Source organism: Hyperolius riggenbachi, chromosome 1 (assembly GCF_040937935.1).
Source record: "Hyperolius riggenbachi isolate aHypRig1 chromosome 1, aHypRig1.pri, whole genome shotgun sequence".
Lineage (NCBI taxonomy): Eukaryota > Metazoa > Chordata > Amphibia > Anura > Hyperoliidae > Hyperolius > Hyperolius riggenbachi.
In genome coordinates, this window is record NC_090646.1 from 277,826,495 (window position 1) to 277,854,460 (window position 27,966).

At 43.0% G+C, this 27,966-nt stretch overlaps 1 protein-coding gene across 1 annotated transcript; it reads right to left on the reverse strand.

The window, feature by feature from the left end:
- Positions 1–3,617: 3,617 nt before the first annotated feature.
- LOC137548125 (estradiol 17-beta-dehydrogenase 11-like) lies at positions 3,618–27,940 on the reverse strand. Its single transcript, XM_068271135.1, has 3 exons — positions 27,604–27,940; positions 7,420–7,527; positions 3,618–4,389 (listed from the first exon to the last, which is right to left on the reverse strand). The coding sequence occupies exons 1-3, from the start codon at positions 27,811–27,813 to the stop codon at positions 4,234–4,236; spliced, it is 474 nt and encodes a 157-aa protein (XP_068127236.1). The 5' UTR covers positions 27,814–27,940; the 3' UTR covers positions 3,618–4,233.
- Positions 27,941–27,966: the final 26 nt, after the last annotated feature.

Consider the following 27,966-nt stretch of genomic DNA (forward strand, 5'->3'; position numbering starts at 1 on the left):
TGACAGCAGCAACGAGCGATGGTTCGGGGTGCGCGCCCGTGTTGCGCCTCATACTCACGGGTGACCTGTCGCCGCAACACGCGCGCGCCGCGTGTTGCGGCAACAATTGTAGCCCGCGTGTTGCAGCGCCAATTGTAGCCCGTGAGTATGGCCCATAAGGCATTGTTCTACACAGCAGGAGATAACCAGAAGACAATGCACCAGAGATAATGACCAGTCTCTACAGAACAGAAAATCTAACAGAAGAATCTAACAGAAAATTGTATGGTGTATTTCCAACATACTGCTGGGCATACACGGTAAGTTTGTTTCCTTATCAATCGAGCCGCTGATGGCTCAATTGATAATATCCGACAGGTCCGATGACCCGCCGGATAGATTCCCTGCTCGATACCCGCTGGCGGACAATAGCTGGGAATCAAGCGGTTGATAAGGCATGCCCGCGGGGACGAGTGGGAATTGTTACGCGCGCACACATGGACGAGCGGTGGTGCGCCGGCATCGACTCGCTGGCTCGATACCGGCGCATAAACTTACCGTGTATGCCCAGCATTAGACTAATCTAAAGTACATCTTGACACCTGAAGGGCTGGTTCACACTTGGCGATTTTTCAGCGCTTTGCTGATTGCCGGCAATCAGCAAAGCGCTGCTACTAATGTATCCCTATAGACACATTCACACTGCAGTGTTTGTGATTTCGATCAATCGCAAACACGCTTGCAGCATTTTGGGGGTGATTGCCCTGTGATTCTCGTTCTATCGAACAGGAATCACAAGTGCAAATCGCGTTGAATCGCCCGGCTTGGAGCGCCTCTTGCCTGCGATCGCATTTGGCTCCGCGATTGAGGGCAAGAGGCGCTCCAAGCACCGAGTGTGAACTAGCCCTTAGAGTGCCTGCTGTGATATAAAATTGTTAGTTTACAGGTATTTGTGCTACTACAGATTTACTGTACAAATTCTGACTACTGAAGACAAATTTGCTATTTAAACACTTCCCCTCTGCTGGGACGAGTAACTATGCCCCTGCAAAATGCCACAACTCTGTGCAGGGGCGTAGGTACTACGTCCCTCCCGCTGCGCCCCCCCCCCCACCCCCCCCCCCGCGCTCGGTACCGCCGCTCATTAACGCCGATCGCCCGCTGCTAGATCAATGAATGGGAAAACAAATCCCATTCATTGATCTAAGTTTCTCTGTGAATGGCCGCCATTCACGGGTCTGCCATTCATAAATCCTGTGCAAGTAGTGCTTCTATTTCTGTACTAATAGTACAAAGCTGAAGTCACCACTGAGGACATCTTGTGGCCAAGTTGTAATATTACATCCCACTTTTTTTCAGTTAACCCTCCTGGCGGTCTATTAAAAACCGCCAGGGGGCAGCGCTGCCGGTTTTTTGATTTTTTTTTTTTAAAAATCATGTAGCGAGCCTAGGGCTCGCTACATGATTACCTTAGGGACGGGACTTTTTTTTTAATATGTATATAAAAACTGTATACTACAAAAAAAAATGCACCTTTATTTCCAAATAAAATATTGGCGCCATATATTGTAATAGGGAAAAATTTTAAACGTTGCAATAACCGATACAAATGGGCAAATAAAATGTGTGGGTTTTAATTACGGTAGCATGTTTTATTTTGAAACTATAATGGCCGAAAACTGAGAAATGATGATGATTTTTTTTAAAACTGAGTTAGAATAAAATAATTCTTAGCAAAAAGTACCCCCCAAAGAAAGCCTAATCAGTGGTGACAAAAAACAAGATATAGATTGTTTTGTTGTGATACGTAGTAATAAAGTTATAGGTGAATGAATGGAAGGAGTGCTGACGGGTGAAAATTGCTCTGGTTTTTTAAGGGGAAAAACACTTCAAGGTGAAGTGGTTAATTAACTGCAAAAACATCATCACCCCAATTTTGAGAAATGTTTTAAAGAAGAATCATGAGTGTGCTATCCCTTTTAAGCTGAAGGAGGTCATAGGATGCTCCTCCCTGTGCATTTTTGTTACATATAGTTCTGTATTCCAGCATAATTTAAAGGAATACTATCGATCTATGCATTTATTTTTAAATGCTGTATGTTGTAGCACACATTAGGACAAGTACTATGAGCAATTTGATTCCTCACACAGCTGTTCCTCTCAGCTGTAAAATCTTCCATCAGTTTTAGATACAAAATGTATCTAAAGGCTCGTACAGACGCTGAACTGCAGGGAACGACGGGTCCGTCAGACCCTCCCACTGGGCGGGCGTTCCAGCGACAGTAGAGCGTGTGTACAGTCTGTCAGGCAGACTGATAAGGCTGTTTCTGAACGATCCGCCAGGCGGATCGTTCAGAAACAGCCTTATAAGTCTGCAGACAGACTGTACACACGCTCTACTGTCGCTGGAACGCCCGCCCAGAGGGAGGGTCTGACGGACCCGTCGTTCATTGCAGTTCAGCGTGTGTACAGGGCTTAATACTGATGGCTCCCAGAGGGCTAGACCATGTCTCTGCACAGGGGAGTTGCTATCAACTCCTCAGTTTATAGTTTAATTATCACCTTGCTGAAAGAATCTTATTGATATGGTGGTAAGGGGTTAAATATTCTAGCAATGTGTGTTTATTATCTTTGCTTCTCTTGACTGATAAAGATACTAATAATGCTAATTGTAAACAGTGGTCTGCCCCTCTCAGCAGCTTGTAAAGTGGATGCAGCCTGGAGTGATTCATCATCACAAGCAGGCAGCCAGGCAACCAGTCTGAGTGTAAACACAGACTAGTGTTATAGCTAGTTATATTCCAGCAATATTATGCTGGGCATACATGGTAAGTTTTTACGCTGGTATCGAGCCAGCGGCTCGATGCCCGTGCGTCACCGCTCGTGCGCACGGATGGATTCCCACTCGTCCCCGCGAGCGCTGCTAATTGGTCGTTCGTTTCTTCCCATTGTTCTCCCCGCCGGTGTCGAGCGCAGTATCGATCCGGCGGGGTATCGGACAGGTTGAATATTGTCAATCGAGCCATCAGCGGCTCGATTGATAATATAAAACTTACCGTGTATGCCCAAGATCACAGCTCATTTAGTTACCTGTTACCAACTCAGATCAGCCTATTTCTCCTCATGTCTACTGCATGCTGTGAGTGGCACAGTGAAATTAATTTTGAGCTGTGTGAGAAATGAAATTTTAAGCAGGGATAGAGGGAGAGAGACCTCGGTGAATAAATAAAGTGCCCCTAGCACTAGTGGTAATGTGTACACTAATATAGAGTATTAAAAAAAAAAGTTGTTTCAATCGATAGTATTCCTTTAAGATTTATGTTCCCTGCCACACTCAGTGTCACTTGTAAGGTGTTGACATGTTAGTTGATCTGTCTTCCGTTTCTTTTTCTATCCTCAATTTCAATATTTTAAGTTCAAATCTGCATTACATGATTACCCTAATGTTGTATTATCTTTCTTTCTCTCTTCTTATATTTCATTTTCATGCTTTAGGCAATTTAATGTTCTGAGTAAATGTGAAAACTTGTATGCTAAAAGCATAAGCATAGAAGAATAAAAGTCATGTTTCTCTCACAATGAATTTGTATATCTTTGCAGGTTTATATTTTATTTATACTGTTTACATTTCAAATAAATATAAAGGATCAGAAAGCATCTATCTTGAGTTGCATATATTTTATTCAGTAATGCTAGAAGAAAAGTATACTTTTAATAACCCTACAGGTCAGAAAATGAATATATGGGCGCACAGTGCAAGGAGTTTGTGTGTCCTTCCCGTGCCTGTGTGAGTTTCCTCCGGGCCCTTCAGTTTCCTCCCACATCCCCAAAAGCATACAGATAAGTTAGTTTGCTTTCCCACTAAATTGGCCCTAGACTACAATGGACCCATGACTATGGTAGGGATTACCTCGGAGGGACAGTTAGTGAGTGACAAGACAATATACGGTACACTTAAAAGTGCTACAGAAGATATCAGCCTATATAAATAATAATACATGTTCATGAGGATGCAAACACTGGGCTACCATAAGCTCCTATAGCAGGTATTTAGAAAACATATGGCGTTCAGTGTGGGTCTCGAATTATTTTGTTATCATTTATGGGGAATGTCTTCGGAGTAGATAAAATATGTACAGTACATTTGAACCTTATGTCTGCTTTTGCAAACACTGATCATGATTTGGACATATTAACTTAGATGATAAATCATTTAAAAAAATGAACTGTTTGAACTATTGCCATTAAAGCTATTTACAAATTTGATAGGTTACACACCCAAAAATGAGCAAGAATATTGACTTCAAATGTCTTCTCAATTTGATGGTCTTTTAAGTTTAGAAACTCCACTCCAAACACGACTCCAGCATTATTTATCAATATATCCACATCACCAACTTCGGACTTTACCTTTTTTAGGAGAAAAACAATAATTATGCATTGCTTAACAAAAAAAATGGACAGATGACTAGTTGGGCCTTTGAGGAACTTTGTGGAGGAAAAACAGAAGCCGCTAAATGAACATTGTCTTGGTTCTAGCAATTTTTGCAGAGTTGGAGAGTAGCACTTTAGCTGATTGGTTCTGGGTGGCTATTCTGTTCTATTGTTTCCTTCCTCTGTTGTATTTACCAAATTAACACATACAAGTATTGTTGATGTTTCAAACTGCACATCAGTTGTATGTATTTGTACTTTGTGCTGCTGGATATCCTGATTGCACAGTGTATATAACTGCTTGTGTATCTATGCTCTCCACCATTGTCTGTTTAGTGCTATGTAAATCACTATGAAAAATGCTCTATAAATAAAAAATACAAATAGAGATTTTTAATATATCTAAATTTTCTTTAACCCTCCTGGCGGTTAATTTTTTTTGCCACTTAGGCAAAAATCCTTTTTTTTTTAATTTTTTTTTTTTGTTTCATGTAAAGCTACCAGAGTGGTAGCTACATGAAACACCACTAGAGGGCGCATGTGTCCCTCTAGTGCGATCGTCGCCGGCATCAAAAGCAAACAGGGGAACGCGTATATAACGCGCTCCCCTGTTTGGCTTCTCCTGTCGCCATGGCGACGATCGGAATGACGTCATGGACGTCAGCCGACGTCCTGACGTCAGACGTCTCCGATCCAGCCCATAGCGCTGCCCGGAACTCATTGGTCCGGGCAGCGCAGGGCTCTGGCGGGGGGGCCCTCTTGCGCCGCTGCGTGCGGGCGATCGCCGCAGAGCGGCGGGGATCGAGCTGTACGCGCGGCTAGCAAAGTGCTAGCTGCGCGTACAGCAGTTTGAAGTGCGCAAATCGCCCCACCAGGGGCTGAGATATCTTCCTGCGCGGCATAGCCCGAGCTCAGCTCGGGCTTACCGCCAGGAAGGTTAATTGTGAATTCTTACCTGTCATGGAGAACTGTCTAGTCTGTGTATTTACATGACTTGTAAAGATGGGAAACCTTCCCCTATAATCACAGGGATATCCAGCAAACACCCAAAATTGCACTTGGCAGCTCCTTAAAAACCCGGTTGAGAGGTTGACTTAAAAAAAAGAGAAAGAAGGAGAGGAGGAGCGCACCACAGTGTGATAAAGTTTTGCTGCAGAAAACAGGCAATTGAAATTGTACTTACTGCAAAGTCCTGACGAAGGCATGGACATGCTGCAATGTGTAGTGACGTCACTGGCACACGGAAGTCCGACAGGGAAGCCTTCGTCCGTCCATCCACCATTCAGATCTAACACTGCTGGCCACACCAGTTAGGGAGGCTGCCTCTTGAGGACAAGTTAGTGGGCACCTTGCCCCTAAGTTGCTCGCTCTTTACTGGCTTCCCGTAAGTACAATTTTAATTGCGTGTTTTCCTCAATAAAACTTTATCACACAATGGAGCACTCCTTCCCTCCTTCTTTCTCTGTTTACAAGTCTTGACATTTTAAAATGTAAGGTCTCAGAGGGAAATTGCAGAGGCTAATTTCTTGCCTCAGCTACTAAAACTGTTATCACTCATGGTTTAAGATTTTTTTAATCTTGTATCTTATGATTTAATTAATTGGGCAGTACATGCCTACATGGACTAAGTAATTCGCTTTTTTAATCACTTATCACTCGTGAAAGTATCAAATGCTATTAGAAAAAAATTCTAAATGCTTTTTAAATTACAGATTCAGTAGTAGAAAAGAGCACATATCTTAGCACCAAGCTACAGTAGTACCTAAGACAGCCTAAGGGCTAGTTCTAACTAGGGTGCTTTTCGGCAGCATTTCAGTGCTTTGATGATCGTTGGCGATCAGTAAAGCACATAGCAATGTATCTCTACGGGCCATCCTTGCTGCAACATGTGCAATTTGTATAAATCACAAACGTGCTGCATACAGAATTTCGGGAGTGATCACAATGTGATTCACACAGAGGCGCTCGGCGTTGATGATACTGGCAGATGCTGTTTACTCCTATCTGTTATTTCCTGATGAGGTGGGTTTGTACCCTGCGAAACACATTGCACTTTATTTAGAGTATCCAATAAAATTGTTTTGACTGAAAATCTACAGTCGTATGTTCTGCTTGGAGGAGGTAAGTCCACCACTACCTCCTCTATTACCAAGATGGGTTTTTAAGTTCTTCTGGTGTTTTTTATCCCGTTGGCGCCTCTGTTATCCTATTATCTGCAATGTGATTCTCATTTCCCCCCAAAATGTTAATATTTGAATAACATTTCACAGCTTTCCGAAGGCTACAACTGATGCAGGGATAAGAGTGGAATGACAGAGAAGGACCAGAATGAGTACAGGGACTAGAAGAAGCCTTAGATAAGTTGAAGCAAAGCAGGTGAAAAGGGGAGCCCTGCCACAGGCAGTAATGTTAAAAGCAGTTTATAGCCACTATTTACCATTATAGCCACAAATCACTGCTTTTTACATTGTCGCCTTCAGTGGCAAAAATATGGGGGGTTAGGGGGTGTTAGGAGTGTGGGGGGTTCCTTAGGAGTTAAGGTTAGGCACAGTGGATGGGGAGGTTAAGTTTAGGCATGGGAAGTAGTTAAAGTTAGGCACCACCGGGGGAGGGGGGGGGGGGGGTTAAGGTTAGGCACCACCACCAGTGGGGTCGTAGGGTTAGGCATCGGTAGAGGGAGAGTTCTGTGTGAGAGTAGGTTTAGGTATTGGAATTAAGTAGTAGAATATTGGTAATTTTACCGAGATTCTATTAGCAGCTATCTCTGGCACCTTTTTTTACATGTATGCAGTTAAATTGGGAAAAGATTTTCACTTATTTTATTTGTTCACATTTCCCGACTAGTTTTACATAGGCTGTAAATTACAATGCACTCCAGCATTGCAGTTAAACATAAGGGTGTAGTGTGAATAAGGTTGTAAGGCAAAAAAGCGAATTACTTAGTCCATTTAATTAAATCATAAGATACAAGATAAAAAAATCTTAAAGCCCTATAAAGCTACCTACCTTTTCCGCTGCAGAGTAAATATCATTCCGCTTACTGCAGTCCACCACATATGGATAGGCTTTTGCTCCCAGGTTTCTGCAAACTTCTGCAGTTTCTTCTACACCTTCCTATTGCAATACATTAAAAAAAGAAAAACAATAGTCTAGAGCACCACTTTAATTAATCAACTAATGCGCAGAATAGTGAAAATATAGGGAAAGACACAGCAAAATATTTTTTCAAATTATTATACATTTTAAGCTAACAGGCAAGTAAGGTCAAGTAGGCACGTTTTAGGATATGCCAAACAGTAGAACATATTAATAAAGGCTGAAAGACAAAAACAGCATGTGAACACAACAGAATCCTAGAACTCAGCTCCAGAAACAGTGTGGTTCAGCTAGTGGGCACTACATACCTTCAGATTCAATCTGAGACAGATGCCATGGTTTAAAGCAAACCTGTGAGGAAAAAAAATGTTTAAGTTAGATACTTACCTTAATACTAGGAAGCCACTGGATAATCCGGACACTTCCCAGATTCCCTCCTCAAGCCCAGTGTTGTTTTCTCCAGTATCCTCTTTTTCTGCGTAGGTAGCTGCCCATGCGCGAGCGCTACCGTACTGCGCGCATGCATGAGTATGACCCACTCATGACCAGCGGTACGTAGATGCTTGTACATGACATGCTCAATCTGCTTTTTGCCTCTAGATATGCATGTACCATAGTCACACAAGTGTAGTAAGGTAGTGTTTGTACATAGATGGAAGCACAGGCGTGAAAACATATTAGGTAAGCCCTTGCGGATTACGCTTAAATTGAAACTGAACTAAGTAAAATTACTTAAAGGGATCCAAGCAGCTCTTGGCTTCAAATAGCTGCAAGGGATGCTATTGTTCAGAAGCTCAACCCCTGCTGTTTTACAACTGCTGTTATCCAGGCTAGATGAGAAATTCTTCAACTGTAACTGATGTTTTTTGTTTGAAGTACAATGGGGGTTAGTTTGTGGTCAATTAAGTCTAAAGAGGTGATTTCTTATCTGTTTTCACCATCTCCTGCTCAGGGACCGCAGGTCCTTTGCGGACTGACAAAGTGGCTAATTTAACCCTTAAGGTCCGTACACACGCCGGACTTTAGGCAACGACGGGTCCGTCGTTGCCTCCCGCTGGGTGGGCGTGCCAGCGACAGTCCGGCGTGTGTACGCTCTGTCGTCAGACTGATACGGCTGTTTCTGAGCGATCCGCCGGGCGGATCGCTCAGAAACAGCCGTATCAGTCTGACGACAGAGCGTACACACGCCGGACTGTCGCTGGCACGCCCACCCAGCGGGAGGCAACGACGGACCCGTCGTTGCCTAAAGTCCGGCGTGTGTACGGACCTTTAGAAGTAAAAAAATGAGGTCAAATTAAAGTTTTTTTTTAATAATAAACCACATTTTTAGAATGCATTTTTAATTTGCTATAGAGCTGCCCTGGGTGTTAAAAATGATGCTCGGTTCACTTTAAAATAAACACATAATGTACCTGCAAATTAATATTACATACTTACCCCTCCATCAGTTCCTCTCAGAAGCTCATCATTTTCTTTTTGCAACGATTCTTTCAATTTCTGACACTAAAAATCAGTAGCTGTCAGTTATATATCACTTGCTTTCAGTTATAACCAAAAGGACAACTGATGAACAGGGTAATGTCCATGTTTCTGTATGGCTCAAGTGGGCAATCTTACAGTTTAACAGTGTGCTGACCAGGAAGCGGTTATGGGGTAATGGCCATTTTCAAAATGGAGGACAAAGAATTCCGTTGATCACAGTGGACACACAGGACGCAGGACAGGAGAAAGAGATTGATTAGTAGACTACACAGGAGGTAAGTATGACATGTGTATGTTTATTTTGACTTTAAATTTTTGGTTCAGGTTTTGTTTAAAGGGACCAATGCTGAAATGGTGGGCCACAGGATGATAGAGGAAACCTCTGGACTATCCAGAGTATTCTCTTTACGGAGGTAAGAATCTATTTTTTATTTTTTATTCCTGTTTCGGGTTCACTTTAAGAACTGCAAAACAATTAAATATTAGAAACTGGTCCTTGACTATTACTGAAGGATGAGTTGACCAGCTCTAGCCATGCTTAACAGGAAACAACATGCCACAACATCTACAGGCCAGATGCATGAACACCACAAAATAATTGTTCATGCAGAATTATGCAGTTTTTTGTTGTTGTTTGTTTTTTTCTTGCAATTTTATGCAGCTTGAAAATAGACCAATTGAATGAAGTCAAAGTGAGATTTGATTGGTCCATTCAAGCTGCGTACATTTGCATAAAATATTTGAATAATAATGGTACTAGTTAAAAAGACAGAATTGGGGTTATCAATGCAATACTGAAGTTATGTCCTCATTATGCTCTCCAACTAATGGTACAATCATTTCTTACACTATGTGATCCCAAACTAAGGTCTACAATTATGTCTCTAATTATATGCTACTCGTACTTTTGTCCAGCGCTTTAGCTGCTACCCTTTTAAAAGAGGGCATACACAATTGAAAAATTTGAAATATCAAACCAATATACCATAAACTTATGATTGATTCTTCCCCAAAAATTCAAAAAATAAGATTGAATAAAACATTCACATTTTATATTGTTCTATTTGATGTTTCCAACATATCCAATCAGCTTTTTTTTTTTTTTTATAGAAAAATCAATATTTTTTTGATCTTACAAAAAATAATTTTTCAATTTCTTATGCAATCGATATTTTTTGGGGGCAAATCAATTGATTTGATTGTATTGTATATGGCCACCTTCACGCTTTCCTTTACGCAGAGCCATGCAGCAAGGGAGGCAGACATACAACTTGTTCTCTTCCGGTGACTACTGTCCCGCCTCTTATCTGTCAATGCCTGGCTCACCAGGAATGAATGGGACTGAATAAGAATGATGCATTATCTAGTCAAGTATTTTTACACTTACGAGGAGATTTGACTTGGCAGTTGCTTCACAGTAGGGATGATCAATGAGATGCAAATATTTCCGAGTTCATGCAGAATTATGTACATTTTTATGCAAATATTTGCAGCTTGAAAATAGACCAATCAAGTCCCACCCAGGTTTAAGTTGATTGGTCCATTTTTAAGCTGCATATATTTGCAACAAAATATACATAATTCTGCATTAACTCAGAAATATTTGCATGCCATTGATCATCCCTACTTCACAGACAATATAACAATCAGACAGTATAGGAATTAAAGTAGTGGATATCAGATTATGAATCATTTATTTGCGAGTGTACAGCTCAAGGTGTGATGAAGGAGTGGTCCATCATTAAGCAGAACTAGCACCTGGGGAAGAAACAGTTTCTATGCCTGGAAGTTTTAATTCTAACAGGCCTTGTTCACATTGCGTTTGGCTCGCGTGTCCGTCCGCGTTGGGCTGTTTTTGTTTTTTGTTCTTTTTTCTCCGATTCCCATCGCTTGAGTGGGCAATATGTTTTTGTGCTTAGCGGTTTTCTAAGGGTTTTTTCCGATCGGTTTTGTCATTCACTCCCTGATGCAAGTCAGGAAGTGAACTCTTTGACCCGGAAAAGAATAAATACAATGTATTTATTCTTAAAAACGCGAACACAATCGCTGCACAAAACGATTTTGTGAGTGTATTGCATTTCTCCTTTATTTTCCATTGAGGCGGAATTGCCTCAAAAATGGTACACGCACTGCTTTGCTAGCCGCACAGCGCACGACCCGCACTGATATGAACCTTCTCATAGACATTCATTGCCCAAGCGGTCGGTGGGTGTTTTTAAAAACCGCACACGGGTGAAAAAAAGCTGAAACGCCTACTAGCTTCTGAGGCTCTGGGTGTCTCAGGAATGCCTCTACCCCGCCTCCTATACTAGCTTCTGAGGCTCTGGGTGTCTCAGGAATTCCTCTACCCCGCCTCCTATAGTAGCTTCTGAGGCTCTGGGTGTCTCAGGAACGCCTCTGCTCCGCCTCCTATACTAGCTTCTGAGGCTCTGGGTGTCTCAGGAACGCCTCTTCCCCACCTCCTATACTAGCTACTGAGGCTCTGGGTGTCTCAGGAATGTTTCTACCCCACCATACTAGTTTCTGAGGCACTGGGTGTCTCAGGAACCCCGTTCCCCAGCTCCTATACTAGCTACTGAGGCTCTGGGTGTCTCAGGAATGCCTGCAGGGCCAGATTTGTACTCTTTACCGCCCAAGGCCACTGCCACAAGCCGCCCCTCTTCAGTATAGGTAGCCAGATGAACCTTCCCTCCAGTATAGGTAGCCAGGTGACCCCTTTCCCCTTCCCTCCAGTATAGGTAGCCAGATAACCCCCCCCCCCGTATATGTAGCCAGATTACTCCTCCCCCCTTTCCCTCCACTATAGGTAGCCAGATGACTCCCTTAATCCCTCCTTTCCCCACCCACCCCTCCCCTTTCAGTATAGGTAGCCAGCTCACCTTCACACCGCAGCAGCCATCAGTGTCACTCATTTCTCCACTCATCTCCAGTGCAGAAGCTTCCTCTTCCTTTCCATCTCCAATGCTGCCCAAGTCCATAGCTGCCACAATGCAAACGTGCACAGAGAGCAAGGTGGCTGCTAGCAGTAGAGTACCGTGGTCAGGTGTTTGCCTGATCTCCCTGCATTGCAGCATTTGCAAGCTTGCAAATGCTGCATCAGTTTAGCCTGCTGCTTTGGTGCCCTTCTTCCTGTGGTGCCCTAGGCCATGGCCTAGGTGGCCTTGCCCTAAATCCGGCCCTGAATGCCCGTTTCCCACCTCCTATACTAGCCTCTGAGGCTCTGGGTGTCTCAGGAATGCCCCTACCCTGCCTCCTATACTTGCTTTTGAGGCTCTGGGTGTCTCAGAAACGCCTCTGCTCCGCCTCCTATACTAGCTTCTGAGGCTCTGGGTGTCTCAGTAACGCCTTTGCTCCACCTCCTATACTAGCTTCTGAGGCTTTGGGTGTCTCAGGAACGCCTCTACCCTGCCTCCTATACTAGCTTCTGAGGCTCTGGGTGTCTCAGGAATGCCTCTACTCTGCCTCCTACACTAGCTTCTGAGGCTCTGGGTGTCCCAGGAACACCTCTACCCCACCTCCTATACTTGCTTCTGAGGCTCTGGGTGTCTCAGGAATGCCTCTACCCTGCCTCCTATACTAGCTTCTGAGTCTCTGGTTGTCTCAGGAACGCCTCTACCTCATCTCCTATACTAGCTTCTGAGGCTCTGGGTGTCTCAGGAATGCCTCTACCCCCCCCCCCCCCCCCCCTCCTATACTAGCTTCTGAGGCTCTGGGTGTCTCAGGAACGCCCGTTCCCCACCACTCTGTGTAGCTTCTGGGGCTCTGAGCGTCTCAGCTCTGAAGCAATGCTGAGACACTGCTGCTGACCTGGAGGAGGAACATAAGACTGTAAGATGGCGAGGAGGACATCATTTTAATCAGCAAAGAATGCTGATTCAGGTAGTATGTATATTTTTTATGTTGTGTTTTGCCTCAGGCTCTCGGTAACTTAATCATCTTAAAGATGACCATGCACGATTCAGCGGAAACATGTTATTTTTTCCTCAATCAATTGTAAACATTATTTACTCAGATTTTCTAGTAATTATCTATTGACCGCGGTGGAAAATTCTGATTGATTTTGGGGGACAAAATTGGTTATAGTGGATTGGTTAGCTTTTTATACAATAAAAGAAATGAACTTAAAGATTAAAACAAGTGTATGGTGTTTTGGCCACCTTTAGAGGGTTATTTTTCACCACTCGTTCACTGAAAATGCACATTGGACTTTCTTCAATAACATGATATCACCCTTTTAAAAGAACTATAGAAATGCATTGAAAAGCAGGCATTTGCTTTGGATTGCTTACTATTATAATCTTGTTCCTAAATGTACTGATTGCTAAAAGGAATTACATGACTTGAATTTCACTAATCCACTAATCTACTTTAGCATCCAAACAGAAAGGAAAAACTAAACAGGTGTTAAAGCTGAACTCCAGGTAAAGGGTTAAATCGTCTACAATATGTCTGAAATATCTAAAGCTTACCATATACTATTAGATATACTGTATGACTCAATAAAGATATTAAATCAAAGAAAAATCTATCAAAAATTAGAACTTAATTTTCCCTATATGCTCAATTTAGATATACTGGATTCCCCCAATGGAACCTCCCCCTTTTTTTAGGCTGGTAACTAAAACATTTGGGACTATTGCATACGGCTTTCATAAACTTGTTTTTTCATGTTTTTGCATATTACTTCCCTCCATTTGCGTTACTCATCCCTCCTGAAATCGGCTACATAACAAAACTGTGATGATACTAATTACTGCAGCCGAGACTGAACGTTATGTTTGTGGTCATCTGCATACCTTATGGTTCTAGTTCTTCATCCCCCTCCTTTCATTACCTCCTTCTTTTTCCATAGCTTACTTACAACTAGCCGATGACCTATGCATTTACTGTATGATCTTTTTGTGATGACTAATCATTTTTTTTCTCCCTTCTAGGTTATAATTTACCGTAGGTAGTTCAGCAAAATATAACAATTATCCTTCTATATACTATGCCGGTGGGAGTAGCAGGATTGTTGTGATTCTCCAAAGTTATCCCCACTTGTAGTTTCCATTCTACCCCTTGTACTGCTCTCTTTCCAGTTACTCCTTTTTGAAACAGTTAGTCATCGAGACAGGTGCTGCCTCTTCCCCACTCAGTGCTTGATAGCAGTTTTGCTGTAGTAGCACTGTTCCTTTCGGTATACATAATCGGCTGGTAGCCTACCTACTTGACCGATCTGATTGTTTTTCTCTTTTTGTTTGGTTTGATTGCTCTCCTACCCACTCACAAAGTTACCAGAGAGCTAAAGCCCCCTAATGCTGGGCATACATGGTTAGTTTTATATTCAACCTGTCCGATACCCAGCCGGATCGATACTGCGCTCGATACCGGCGGGGAGAACAACAGCAAGAAACGAGCTGCTCATTAGCAGTGCCCATGGGGACGAGCGGCAATCGATCCGCGTGGACGAGCGGTGACACGCCGGCATCGAACCGCTGGCTCGAAACCGGCACACTATCTGTAAGATAGTATGCCGTGTATGCCCAGCATAACCCACCTCTTTATCATGTTATCACACAGAGACAAATCAGATAAGCTTATCTCATGGAAAGTATGTTCTTTTATGGGCTAAATACCTCACAAAAGTGTTCCATGCTTTTGGACAAACTACACAGAGGCCGAGTTTCTATTGCTTTCCTGCAGGAGAAACAGTTTCAAGCAGATGTAGTTCCAAAACTGACCAACAGAAACTATATCTCTGTCAGGATCTCTCCCGTAGCATGTTCTATCGCTTGCAGTGGAGCTGAAACTGGGCAGTTCTGACTTGTCTGCTTGCATTGGTTGCGCATTCGCAGTGAGTCTTATTGTCATTTGCAATCACTCTGCAGTTCAGAGCAGTTCAGGATTCTGTCAGGATTACTCCTATGGTTTGCTGCAGTTGAACTGCAGCCAGACAGCCCTGGATTTCCTGCATGCATGTTGTTGCATAGTACTGCATGCATTTGTTATATTAGTCTTTCAGCTAGCAAATGGTAATCAAGCCAGCTCAGGATTGAATGATTACCATTCAGCTGTGTGGGAATTTGCATACCTGCATCCATTGGCTGATGCCAGAATCAAAGTCTGCCTCCCATTTCAGACCCCGCCCAACATCGCATTCAGCTCTCTAAGTTGTCGTTGGGTCTATGCTGTGAAAGTTGTTATTATAAAAATGTATAATGCTTTGCTCTGTATTTTCATGTCTGCTGGACGTTTGCTGACTGGCAGGGGTCAATGAAGTCATTCTGATCCTTATAGTTTGGATTCTGCCAGCACCACGTTGGTGACTGGTAGTATTCCTTCTAGCCTATTTCTTGCCTTGTTCTTGAGGACAAACTATAGCAGCGGTTGCCATTTGTTTTGCTCCTACCTGTTAATCTTTTCTATCTCAGTGTAAATGAAACAGTGACTAGATTGGCTGAGCATTCCGTCTGTCTGCTGTCTGTCTTGTTAATTGCCATTACTTGTGCTTTAGCTAGTGAGTTATTTGAGAGCTACATTTCATATATTGCGCATCAGCACTATATATATGTACTCTAGTCAGTCAGTATTGTATTATTGTAATATTGTATTGTGTACGACCTTTGCCTGCCTCTCGACTATGAATCTGCCTAATCCTTCCAATACGACTGACATCTGAATTAACGTGTATGACCCAAGCCTGTTACCGACTACGTCTGTTGTGTATTGTATCACTTAGCATCTAGCCTGATAGGTGGTCCAGAGCTGCAGTTGCTCTGGGCAATCTTGCTCCCTTGTTCATTACTCCTGTGTCCATCTGTGGAGCCTCTTCCATTATCCAGCTACTTAGCCTTGTTGCACTGAGTGGTCAGAAAGTATGACCCCCCAGCATTACGATCTCTCACCACTATGCTGCTTCTCCCATCTCTAAATCTAAAGGTGTCTCTGTAATACTTCACAGAGATTGCTCCTTCCAGGTACAAGATTTTAAAGCTGATCTTGAAGGATGATTCATCTTCCTAAAAGGTATGGCCTATACACGAGAGATTACATTGGTGTGCATATATGCACCTAATACAGGACAAGTGGAATTTTTGACTAACACATTATTGGCAGTGATATTGGGAGGAGATCTCAATATCTCTCTAAACCCTTTGCAGGATACGTCTAATGGGAAATCAGCTCTGCCATATCAGGCTTAGAGGAGAATTAAACTTAAAGGGGCACTATGGCGAAAAATTGTAAAATTTAAAATATGTGCAAACATAAACAAATAAAAACGTTTTTTCCAGAGTAAAATGAGCCATAAATTACTTTTCTCCTATGTTGCTGTCACCTACAGTAGGTAGTAGAAATCTGACAGAAGCGACAGGTTTTGGACTAGTCCATCTCTTCATAGGGGATTCTCAGGGATTTATTTATTTTCAAAAGCACTTAGTTAATGGCAGTTGCTCTGTCCAAGTGCCAAAAAACTGTGTAGCGAGAAGGAAGCTGGCAAGCATGATTGTTTAAATGCTTTTTAGGGAACATCTTTATAAAGAATAAAAGCCTTGCTGAGAATCCCCTGTGAAGAGATGGACTAGTTCAAAACCTGTCACTTCTGTCAGATTTCTACTACCTACTGTAAGTGACAGCAACATCGGAGAAAAGTAATTTATGGCTTGAAACATACTTCTTATTTGTTTATGTTTGCACATAATTAAAATTGAACAATTTTCGCCATAGTGCCCCTTTAAATTACAAGAACTTTATTTAGTTGGATGTGTGGTGGATAGGTCACCAAAATGGTAGAGATTCTACCTATTATTCAGACCCTGTGAGGCGTTACTACCTATATATATCTCAGAACGATATAGATTTGGTACAGAACTCACATATAGGTCTAATAGACATTTCAGACCATGCCCCGGTATACTTTGATCTCACATTCCGTATTCAGTGGTTTAAACAATGTCAGTGGAGGTTAATCCCCCAATTACTCACTGATGACAAAGTCAATCGCAAAGTAGGCGATGGTTTACAAACCTACTTCTGTGAAAACTCAACAGGTGATGTATCTCCGCTCACCACTTGGGAAGCCCACAAAGTAGTGATTAGGGGTGAATTAATGAAATGCGGAGCAACGAGGAAAAAAGAGAGGTTGGCAAGGATCAATGACCTCTCAACAAAAAATTATAAACTAGAACAACTTCACAAGAAGTCACTGATCCAGGCCAAACTGCAAGAGCTTTATGCTTTGAGAGAGGAATTGCTTAACCTTTTGCAAGGGGAAACCAGGTGCAAATTTATGCCCCAGACTAGACTATATTACGAGCTTGGCAACAAGGCAGGGGCACTCCTGGTGAGAGTTAACCGTAAGAAGCAGGCAAATAGGTCAGTAAACATTACTCATTTTCTAGAACAGTATGGACTTTGCTCTGTGACTCCTGAACAGGCATCTGACATAGAGGGAGACATATCACAAATAGAATTTTGGGCAGTAGTTAAAGCCCAAAAACCAGGTAAGAGCCCTGGCCCTGATGGGCTAACATGCCAATACTATAAAACTGTAAGGAACTTACATGTTAGTGGTGATAATGCCAAAACCTGGGCTGAGGCTGCCACTTCCGGGTCTCGGCGCTTGTTCCCCGCTGATGATGCAGGTCACATATTCTGATAGGCGGAGGGCGCGTTCCCAGTACGCCCTCCACAGATGTAAACAATAGTCAGCTGACAGCGCGGTGTCAGATGACGCTACAGCTGACACCTAGGTAGGTGTACCGCTGTGTGATTGGATGTGCAGAGTGTGGCCAGCCACTGATTGGATGAAAGTTGTATTTAACTTGCTGAGTGCTCCCAGTCATCGCCCGTGATAAGCATAGCTGTGGCTAGTTGCTGGGTGCGCACTCTGAATCCTGATTGCTGAATTGCTGTTTGACCCTTGGCTTGTTACTGACCACTCTTGTTTGCTGCCTGGACCGATCTTTGCTTGTTACCTGGATACTCTTGTTTGCTACCTGGACCGAACCTTGTCTGTTACCTGGATACTCTTGGATACTGCCTGGACTGTGCATTATCATACCTGCTACATATCTGACTTTCATTGTGGGCCTCATCCTCATCATCTCAGGTAGTTACATACCAGAACTTGTGAACTCTATTGATACTAGCTCAGTGGGGCTCTGAGGGGTTACTGTTCACTCTACTATAGTCTGTATGCCTTGCACGTTAAGACCTGGGGGTAACCGTAGTCAGGAGACAAATCAAGCGTCCTGCGGAGCTTGTCTATAGGTGAACACTGTGGGCCGGGCTCAGAGTCACAGCAATAGATTGGGGCATAGACACAGATTGTGGACATAACCTGTCAAGCCTCAAAAAAACATATTCTGAGAAAGCTTTTAATGAAATTTCAATAGACACTACTCCCTCACCCCAACTACTTGAAGCCCACATTACAGTAATCCCAAAAGAGGGCAAAGACCCTAGTGCCTGTTCGAGTTACAGACCGATATCTCTGCTTAACTTAGACATCAAAATTTTGGCTAAGATCTTGTCTGGAGAGCTTCAAGATTTGATCCCTGACAAAGTCGACAAAGATCAAGTAGGCTTTGTGACAGGAAGGGAAGGGCAGGATAATACCTACAAAGCCCTGGGGATACATACTTGGCTTTCTCGGCATTCTGTGGGGGGCATGTTTCTTTCCACGGACGCCGAAAAGGCTTTTGATCAAGTTGCCTGGGACTATATGTTTGCGGTGTCAGATGGTTTGGGATTGGGCACTAAGATTAAAACATGGATTCATCTTTTATACTTCAATCCCTCTGCTAGAGTCCGTTAACAACACTTTATCTGAAACTTTTGCCTTAAAAAATGGCACTCGCCAGGGGTGCCCCCTTTTGCCTACTCTATTCATTCTTACACTTGAGCCCTTCCTTAACAAGATTCGCTTAAATACCAACATACATGGAGTCACTATAGGCCCCAAGGAATGTAAAGTAGTAGCTTTTGCAGATGACCTTTTATTTTTCATTACTCAACCTCTAATATCACTCCCCAACTTAATCTCTGAATTCAAAAAGTTTCAGGTTGTCTCCAATATGAAGATAAATTACTCCAAATCATGGGCTTTGAACATCTCTCTCCCGAGACAATTAATGGAACTTTGTCAGAACTCCTACCCCTTCGAATGGGATACTGAATCTACAGTATATCATACCTAGGGATCCGCTTACCTGCCAATATTAATTACCTTTTCAAGCTTTACTATGCCCCTATGATTAACATTTTTGTCATGGTTTGATAGAATTGCAGCTACTAAAATGTCTTTACTACCAAAATTTCTTTACATTACCCAAACGGTGCCCATTCAGCTGCCTGCTTCTTTTCTAAAAGATTTACATAAGCAATCAATCACTTTGTCTGGGGAAATAAAAAATCACATTTAAAAGTGGATGTTCTGCGGAGAAGAAAAACCGATGGTGGACTGGGCCTACCAGACCTAAAGAAGTAGCACTTAGCAGTACAACTCAATAGAATTGTTGATTGGTTCGCTCATTCTGAAACTAAAGACTGGGTAAATCTAGAAAAAGAATTTATAGAATGTGACCTAACAGATCTTCGCTGGTTGAAAGAGGCAACCAAGATTAGTAGGAAGGTGTGAGAGAACGCGGAAAAGCCGCCGCGTGTGCTGACAGCAAGGCGGCTAATTCCGCGTCCAGCGCAGCGGGTTACACGCAGAGGCATGCGTCTGGTACTGGGAGTGAACACGGAAGGGCCGCCGCATGTACTGATAGCGGGACGGCTGGTTCCGCGTCCAGTGCGGCGGTTTGCACGCAGCAGCATGCGGCTGGTGTGGCTGGGTCTGTTAGTTCACACAGATTCAGGAATACGCGCGCGCGCTGAGAGGCAGAACTTTTATAACGGTCAAGGGGGGATCAGCTGACTAGGTTGTCTACCGTTGCGAACACTACGTGGAAGCACTCAGACCTTAGTCAGATCCAACAGTGTGTTTGAACCAGGAGGACCTGGGAATTCACACTAAGCCAGATTACTACTGTATTATTATTGTGTTATACTTCAGGTTATACTTCAGACTAGTTCCAGGGTGTAGAGACCACGGACCTCACACCCAAGACTAGGGAACTTGTGTTATCATTCTGTTATACTTCAGACTAGTTCCAGGGTGTAGAGACTACTGACCTCACACCCAAGACTAGGGAACTTGTGTTATCATTCTGTTATACTTCAGACTAGTTCCAGGGTGTAGAGACCACGGACCTCACACCCAAGACTAGGCATTGTTTGATATCTGTTATGACCTATTGCTTTCCTGACTATCCCTCCGCTCGCTGATTCGGTACCACGCATTTCTGATTATCTGTTGCCAACCCTGCCTGTCTTGTATACCGAACCAGCCTTCTGTCTTTGTACTTTATTTCTCCGTGTGTTGCCGACCCGGCTTGCCCGACCTCGAGAGCTATCTCCCCTCTTTAGGAGTCTCCAGATCAGTTAGTGACATCCACCTTCAGGTGTCACTCACTCTCTGGCACTTCCTACTTCAGCCTGAGACTCCACCCCTTGGAAGATCTCAGGCTGCTGGAAGGTTCTCGTGCTTCTCAAAAGAGCAGTGTTGCCCACACTGCCAAGGACCACCTGCTCATCAGGTGGATTACTCAAAGTATACTGTTGCACCAAACACTCACGATATATACAGGTGTCCAGAGGTTAGTACTATATCTGTATTATTGGTGATTCTGCAGATCATCAATAATCAGGTATATATCTGTATTCTTGGTGATACTGCAGATCACCAATAATCAGATTCTCTCTGTGTGCTGACACCGATCGTTACAGGAGGCTTGCCACTCACTAATTTCAGCCTCTGTAGGGGCCCTATTCCACTCCTCCAAGCATCATACTCTTTCTCATCCAATAGGTCCGATGACCCCTCTACTTTGAGATCTACTTGCTACATGGAATTTCCCAAACCCTAAAGAGCTACAGGAAATCTATCCTACCTTACCTATTGAATGCAGCACATGCTGTTATTCCAGCCCTGTGGAAGAATACGTCTCCTCCAACCATTAGACAGTGGTTTCTCAGACTTGAAAAGATCAAAGAGGTTTAAGAGCCGATTTTCATCGCCAACGATAGGGTTGAGATGATCTCTCGTGTATGGGCTGAGTGGTATGAATTCCAGGATTCCCCTGAGTACAAATCAGAGACGGGTCTCCCTGTCTGAGGTGATTTACTTCATACATGGAATCCCCATTCAAGAAGATAATCTTACTGTAGACCTTAACTTTGCCGGTCTCTTATTGTGACCTGGACCTGTGGGATATGAATAGTAGGATGGCAGAGTGTTCAATCATTTTTCTTGACTCTCTTTGCTATGTTTTTACTATCCATACATTCTTGACTTATAGTTGTGTATTTCACTGTTAATATTATGTTATTCTCAACTTGCTCCCTTGTATAATAAATGAAGAGCCTTCTGATTATGCATGGAGCCTGATATGCACATCTGAGATACCTGTCTTATCTGACAATTGTACTTATATGCAATTTTTGGCAATGTTACCCTGTTTGCATTTTGAATATACCCTTTTTTCTTCAATAAAATTTGTTGAAACATGCAGCATATTTCCCAACCTTGTGGCAATAAGAATGATTGCTTAAATTGCCTTGTACTTTGCCTGAGTGGGTGACTTTTGTAGATCATGAGTTAATAGGAAGTTGCTTCTGATGATCAAGGATGTTTGGTGCCAGCATAAAGTTAATCTTGTGCCTCCCTTGTTTAATGATTCTCTCAGAAGCAAATATTCACTGATTATATGACATTTATTTGGTGTTAGCAGCTCTACAATGTGCTAAACTTTGACATTCCATAAATGTACAACAATATGAACACATACATCTCCTATGTGCATAGTCAACATTCTTTTTTTTTTTTTAAGAATGAATTTATGACCATGGAAAGCTAGTAAATGAGAAAAAGGGGAAACTTTTGTCTATAAATTAAACCTTTTCTATATATTAAAACTGTGCTAAAATAAAGATGGATGCTGCCATTTCTGACCTCCTTCTAAAATAATGGCTGTAACGCTGATCTTTTGACTTTGAGTCTTTGAGTCATTGAAAGAACAAGTGAAATCACAAGACCTGAACTGTGTATTCATTCTGTCAGTGACTCAGAAATCCAATTCCAACACCTAGCCCTCAGGGTTTCAGGTAAAACACGGCAATCCAACAACAGCCTTGGCTTTCCTTTAACCATGCATACACCATACAGGTTAAAGGAAAACAAAGGCTGTTTTTGGATTGCCGCGTTTTGCCTGAACCCTGAGCACTTAGTGTTGGAATTGGATATATTTGAAGGGAACCTGAAGCGGGGAAAATTATTTAAAACAAACACATGACATAGCTGTAAATGAATATTACATACTTACCTCACTGTCAGTTCCTCTCAGAAGCTCACCATTTTCTTCTTACAGTGATCCCTTCCAGTTCTGACAAGATTTTGTCAGAACTGAAATATACCAGTTGCTGTCAGTTATATATCAGCAGCTGCCAGTTACAACTGAATGTGCAAGGTAGTGTCTATGTTTCCCTATGGCTCAAGTGGGTGATATTACAGTTTAACAGTGTGCTGACTAGGAAGCTGTTAGGGGGTAATGGCCATTTTTAAAATGGAGGACAGAGAATTCCATTTATCACAGTGGACAATGGGACGCAAGAGAGGAGAAAAAGATTGAGTACGGTAGTAGACTACACAGGAGGTAAGTATGACCTGTGTATGGTTATTTTGACTTTTTATTTTCAGTTCAGGTTTTCTTTAAGACTACAGGAAGTTGGACTATAGCGCTCCACCATTCTAATTAAGTACTGTTTTGGTGTCTTTACTCTATTTAGCGCAGCTATATTTTTGTTTTTAGCGACTCAGAAATAATTGAAACCCAAGTTTGGGTCCATTTTTACTACTGTAATTCACTTAAAATTTAGGCGTCAGAAAAAATGGGGTTAGATTCAGGTATGTGATGGAAGGGGAGTCTGATCAGAGAGGGACTGAATACCCCCTTACACTGCACGCAGATTTTCAATAGATTTCACCATCACCAAATCTATTGAAAATCTGTTGAACTGCAGCACTGCACTGTTCAATACAGTGCAATAACAGTCAATCTACCGCCAAGGCTGATTGATTGATATGTACCATCCAGTCCGATCTTAATTTGCATGGATTTTGACCACAAATTGATCAAATTATGATCAACGAGGCTTGTCATGTCAGCCAGCTTAAAGAGGAACTCCAGTGAAAATAATGTAATAAAAAAGTGCCTAATTTTTACTATAATTATGTATAAATGATTTAGTTAGTGTTTGCTCATTGTTAAATCTTTCCTTTCCCCGATTTACATTCTGACATTTATTACATGGTGACATTTTTACTGTGGGCAGGTTATGTAGCTGCTGCTAGCTGTTTTGGCTGTTAGAGACAGCTGTAAACAGCTAATTCCTGTCTGTGAACCTTGTTACATTGTAACAAACTGCCAAAAGTACCGCGGTCCCAGAGCTTCTTGTGGGAGGGGTTTCAGCACAAAATCAGTCATACAGCGCCCCCTGATGGTCTGTTTGTGAAAAGCAATATATTTCTCATGTAAAAGGGGGTATCAGCTACTGATTGGGATAAAGTTCAATTCTTGGTTGGAGTTTCTCTTTAAAGGGACATGTCCTAAAATAGAAAGCGGGACTTACCTGAGGCTTCCTCCAGCCCGTCGTAGCCTGCGAGGTACCCAAAATCTTCCTGACCCCCCCCCCCGGCAGTTTCACTGGAGGCTCCGGTAATGTGCCAACTTCGGGTGAAATCGCGCATGCTCATTGCCGCTGTCTTCAGTCTTTAGAGAACCGCGCATGTGCAGAACTCTTATGGGTGCCAGGGACCTCGCAGGCTACAATGGGCTGGAGGAAGCCCTAGGTAAGCCTGTTTTCTTTTTTAGGACACCGCTCAGGATCCCTTTAAGCCACAAGCATACCTCAGTGCATGGCCAGCTTCACATTTCATGAGACAGCTCACGAATGGGAAGTCAAGCGTTCACATACGTGGAGTTGTTGGGGTTCTTAAAATCAGAACCGCCGTGACGGTCATTATCGCCGCTTGTCGCTAAATGTCATTTGCATAATCGCGCTCCTGTACCCACATTGCGAGATCATAGAAACGATTGCTCATCACTCAAAAAATCGCCGCTAGTCAGAAAATAGTCATAGAAATTGCATAGTGGGTACAGGCATTTAGGCTGTTTGTGGGCTCTGCTGAACTTAAAGACTGGGTTCCTACTTTCAATTACCGAATTTTAACATTTAAAGTAAGCCATAGCTTTAAAAACAAGATTTGATACTCACCTGCAGCTTCCTCCTGCAGCATGAACCCGTCTGAGTCCCACGCTGTCCTTCCGCGGTCTGCTGTTCAGCCGCTATCAGCCCCGGTAACAGGCTCAGTCAGGTCCAGTCTGGGTCTTCTGCGCATGCTGCAGGTGAGTATCAAATCTTCTTGTTTTACAGCTTTGATACAATTTAACACAGAGTTTATGGTACGTATATAGATTGGCTGTATTAGCTAGGCCTATTCTTAACGTAGAGTCTCAAGCAACCAGACAGCACGCTTATCTGGCATCAGCCGATCATTGTAGAGTCTGGATAAATAGACTCTACTGTATTAACCAACAAGTTACATAGTTACGTAGTTATTTGGGTTGAAAAAAGACATCCATCCATCGAGTTCAACCAGAGAACAAAGTACAACTCCAGCCTGCTCCCTCACATAGCCCTGTTGATCCAGAGGAAGGCGAAAAACCCTTACAAGGCATGGTCCAATTAGCCCCAAAAGGGAAAAAATTCCTTCCCGACTCCAGATGGCAATCAGATAAAATCCCTGGATCAACATCATTGGGCATTACCTAGTAATTGTAGCCATGGATGTCTTTCATAGCAAGTAAAGCATCTAAGCCCCTTTTAAATGCAGATATAGAATTTGCCATAACTACTTCCTGTGACAATGCATTCCACATCTTAATCACTCTTACTGTAAAGAACCCTTTCCTAAATAAATGTTTAAAACTTTTTTTCCTCCATGCGCAGATCATGTCCTCTAGTCTTTTGTGAAGTCCTAGCTACAAAAAGCTCATCTGCCAAGCTTTTATATTGCCCTCTGATGTATTTATACATGTTAATTAGATCTCCTCTAAGTCTAAGGTGTCTTTTCTCTATACTAAATAAACCCAGTTTATCTAACCTTTCCTGGAAAGTGAGACCTTCCATCCCTCGTATCAATTTAGTTGCTCGTCTCTGCACCTGCTCTAAAACTGCAATATCTTTCCTGTAATGTGGTGCCAAGAACTGAATTCCATATTCCAGATGTGGCCTTACTAGAGAGTTAACCTCCTTAGCGGTATGCCTGACACTGTGTCGGGCATACCGCTTCCTTCAATTACAATTCCCCCACAAAGACTGTAAAGTATGTAATGGCCCCACAAGCTGTAGCTAGCACTAGGCTAGCTAGTCCAAGTGCCTGGCATCCTCCGATCGCCGCTGAACCCCCAATCCAGCCATTTAATACAATAACCCCCCTCCCCCTGGCTCCAGCGATCAGCGCAGCCTTTCCGCACAGCTTCGGTCTCTCTATGGGAAGGATCGGGTCTGTGCATGATGTCATGACGTCGGCGACGTCATGTGTGATCCTCCCCATAGTGATGACCGAAGGCTGCACTGATCGCTGGATCCATGCTGGGTAAAGTATAATCGGGGGAGCGGCGGCGATCGGAGGGTGCCGGCTGCTTATGCTAGCTAGCCTAGTGTTAGCTATAGCTTGTGGGGGCAATAAATCTTTTACAATCTTCAGGGGGACTCTAATTGGAAAACCTCCTGAGCGGCGTAACGCTCAGGAGGTTAAACAGGGGCAATATTATGCTAGCATCTGGAATTTTTATTTCCCTTTTAATGCATCCCAAAATTTTATTAGCTTAAGCTGCAGCGGCTTGGCATTGAATATGATTATTTAACTTGTTGATGAGTACTCCTAAGTCCTTCTCCAAGTTTGATGTCCGGATCTGTTTCTCCTTTTTTTTGTATAGTGCTAGACCATTGATACGACCGAAATGCATGACTTTACATTTTTCAACATTGAAGTTAGGTGTGCTTTGCACAAGGCTGTGGTCTTGATAGTTTATAAAAAGATAAAAGTTTGCTTTCTTCCCTTACATTATGCTTAAAGGATACCAGATGCCAAACCATCTAGTAAAAACGAAACCTGTACTGTGTAGGGGGGCATAATCAAATACTCGCCGCACCTCCAGTTCCCCTCTGTCCCCTGCTGCTCTTCTCTGGTTCACCCCATTGTCATGGGTGACTTTGGTGACTCCAAACCCAGACATACTGCGCTGCACATGTGCAGTATGTCCATTCTGCTCCCCTGCGGCCGCACCGAGTGACCTCATAGGACAGGAGTGTGCTCGCTCCCCCCGCATCTCCAATCAGCACTCACGCCAGGACGCAGGAGCGAGCGTGCTCCTGTCCTGTGACATCACCCGGTGCAGCCACAGGGGAGTAGAATGGACATACTGCGCATACCCGGCGCAGTATGTCCGAGTTTGGTATCACCGAAGTCACCCAGGACAACAGGACAGACCAGATAAGAGCAGCGGGGACGGAGGGTAACGGGAGGTGCAGTGAGTTTTTGATTATGCCCTCTACCCAGTACAGGTTTAGTTTTTACCAGAAGCTTTCAGGATGGGGGAAGCCTCTGGATCCCAATGAGGCTTTGACCGTCCTCTTCACCCTCCAGGATCCAACGCTGGCAGCCCCTGAAAAATCAGCCCAGTAGCGGCTGCAATATTTACCTGAGAAGGTGCAGTAGCGGCTGTCCTATGGGTTTCGGCAGAAATAGCCGAGCCCGATTGGGTCCACTCTACTGTGCAGGTGGGCCTGATCAGGCTCAGCTATTTCCACCAGAGCCCATCAGAAAGCCACTACTGCGCCTGTGCAGGAGCATGGAAGGTAAATATTTACATGGCCGCTGTTAGGGGGCTACTAGCGCTGGATCCCGGAGGGTGAACTGGACGGAGGAAGCCTCATTAGGATCCAGAGGCTTCCCCCTCCCATGGTAAGTATACTCCAGGGGCTGTTTGTTTTTTTGTTTTTTTTTGTTCTTTTTTTTTTTTTCAAATTCTCTTTAAACAGTTTTAGCAATCTGTTATTATTAAATGTTATTTATAAAACGCTAACATATTATGCAGGCCTGTACAATAGATGGGGACGCATTACAACATTAAACAATGTGACCCAGGGACATTGCATTGATAAACAAAGGTACACAAAATAGTGATACAAAAATAAACAATGGTCCGTAGATTGCAATGTATGGTGGTGGAAAAAAACACACAGGGAGGATGGCTCTGCCAAATATTCTTACAATCTAATAAATCTAAGCTACACAAACATGCAGTTTTGATATAGCAATAAAATAACGCTCACCATTTAGCAATGCAACCATGCTCTAACACAGTGCTATCTACACTTCCACCTACTCTGTAACACACATACACACACTATGCGATTTTCACACACAAGATTACGTTAAATAATATTCACTCACTTTACCTTGTTAATATCCCACAAGACAACAATACTTTGCAGCTTGGCAAACTCAAGGGCTGTAAGCCGTCCAATGCCATGGCCAGAATCAGTAATAAGTACAATATCTCCCCTAACAGATTTCCTTTTCACTGGAATAAATAACAGGACAAGTGCCTCCAGGTAGGAATAAATTGTGATAAAAAACAGAGCTATAAACTCTAGAAGGAGAGCCATGTTTCTCCTTTCAATGCAGTTATATAAATGTGCACGTCAGGAACTTTTCTACTGGATTTGTGATCTGACTCGCTCTTGTGGATTAATCCTGGGTTGGTGCCAAAAACAATACAGCAGCAAAAAAAAAAAAAAAAAAAAAGCATGTATTGCAAC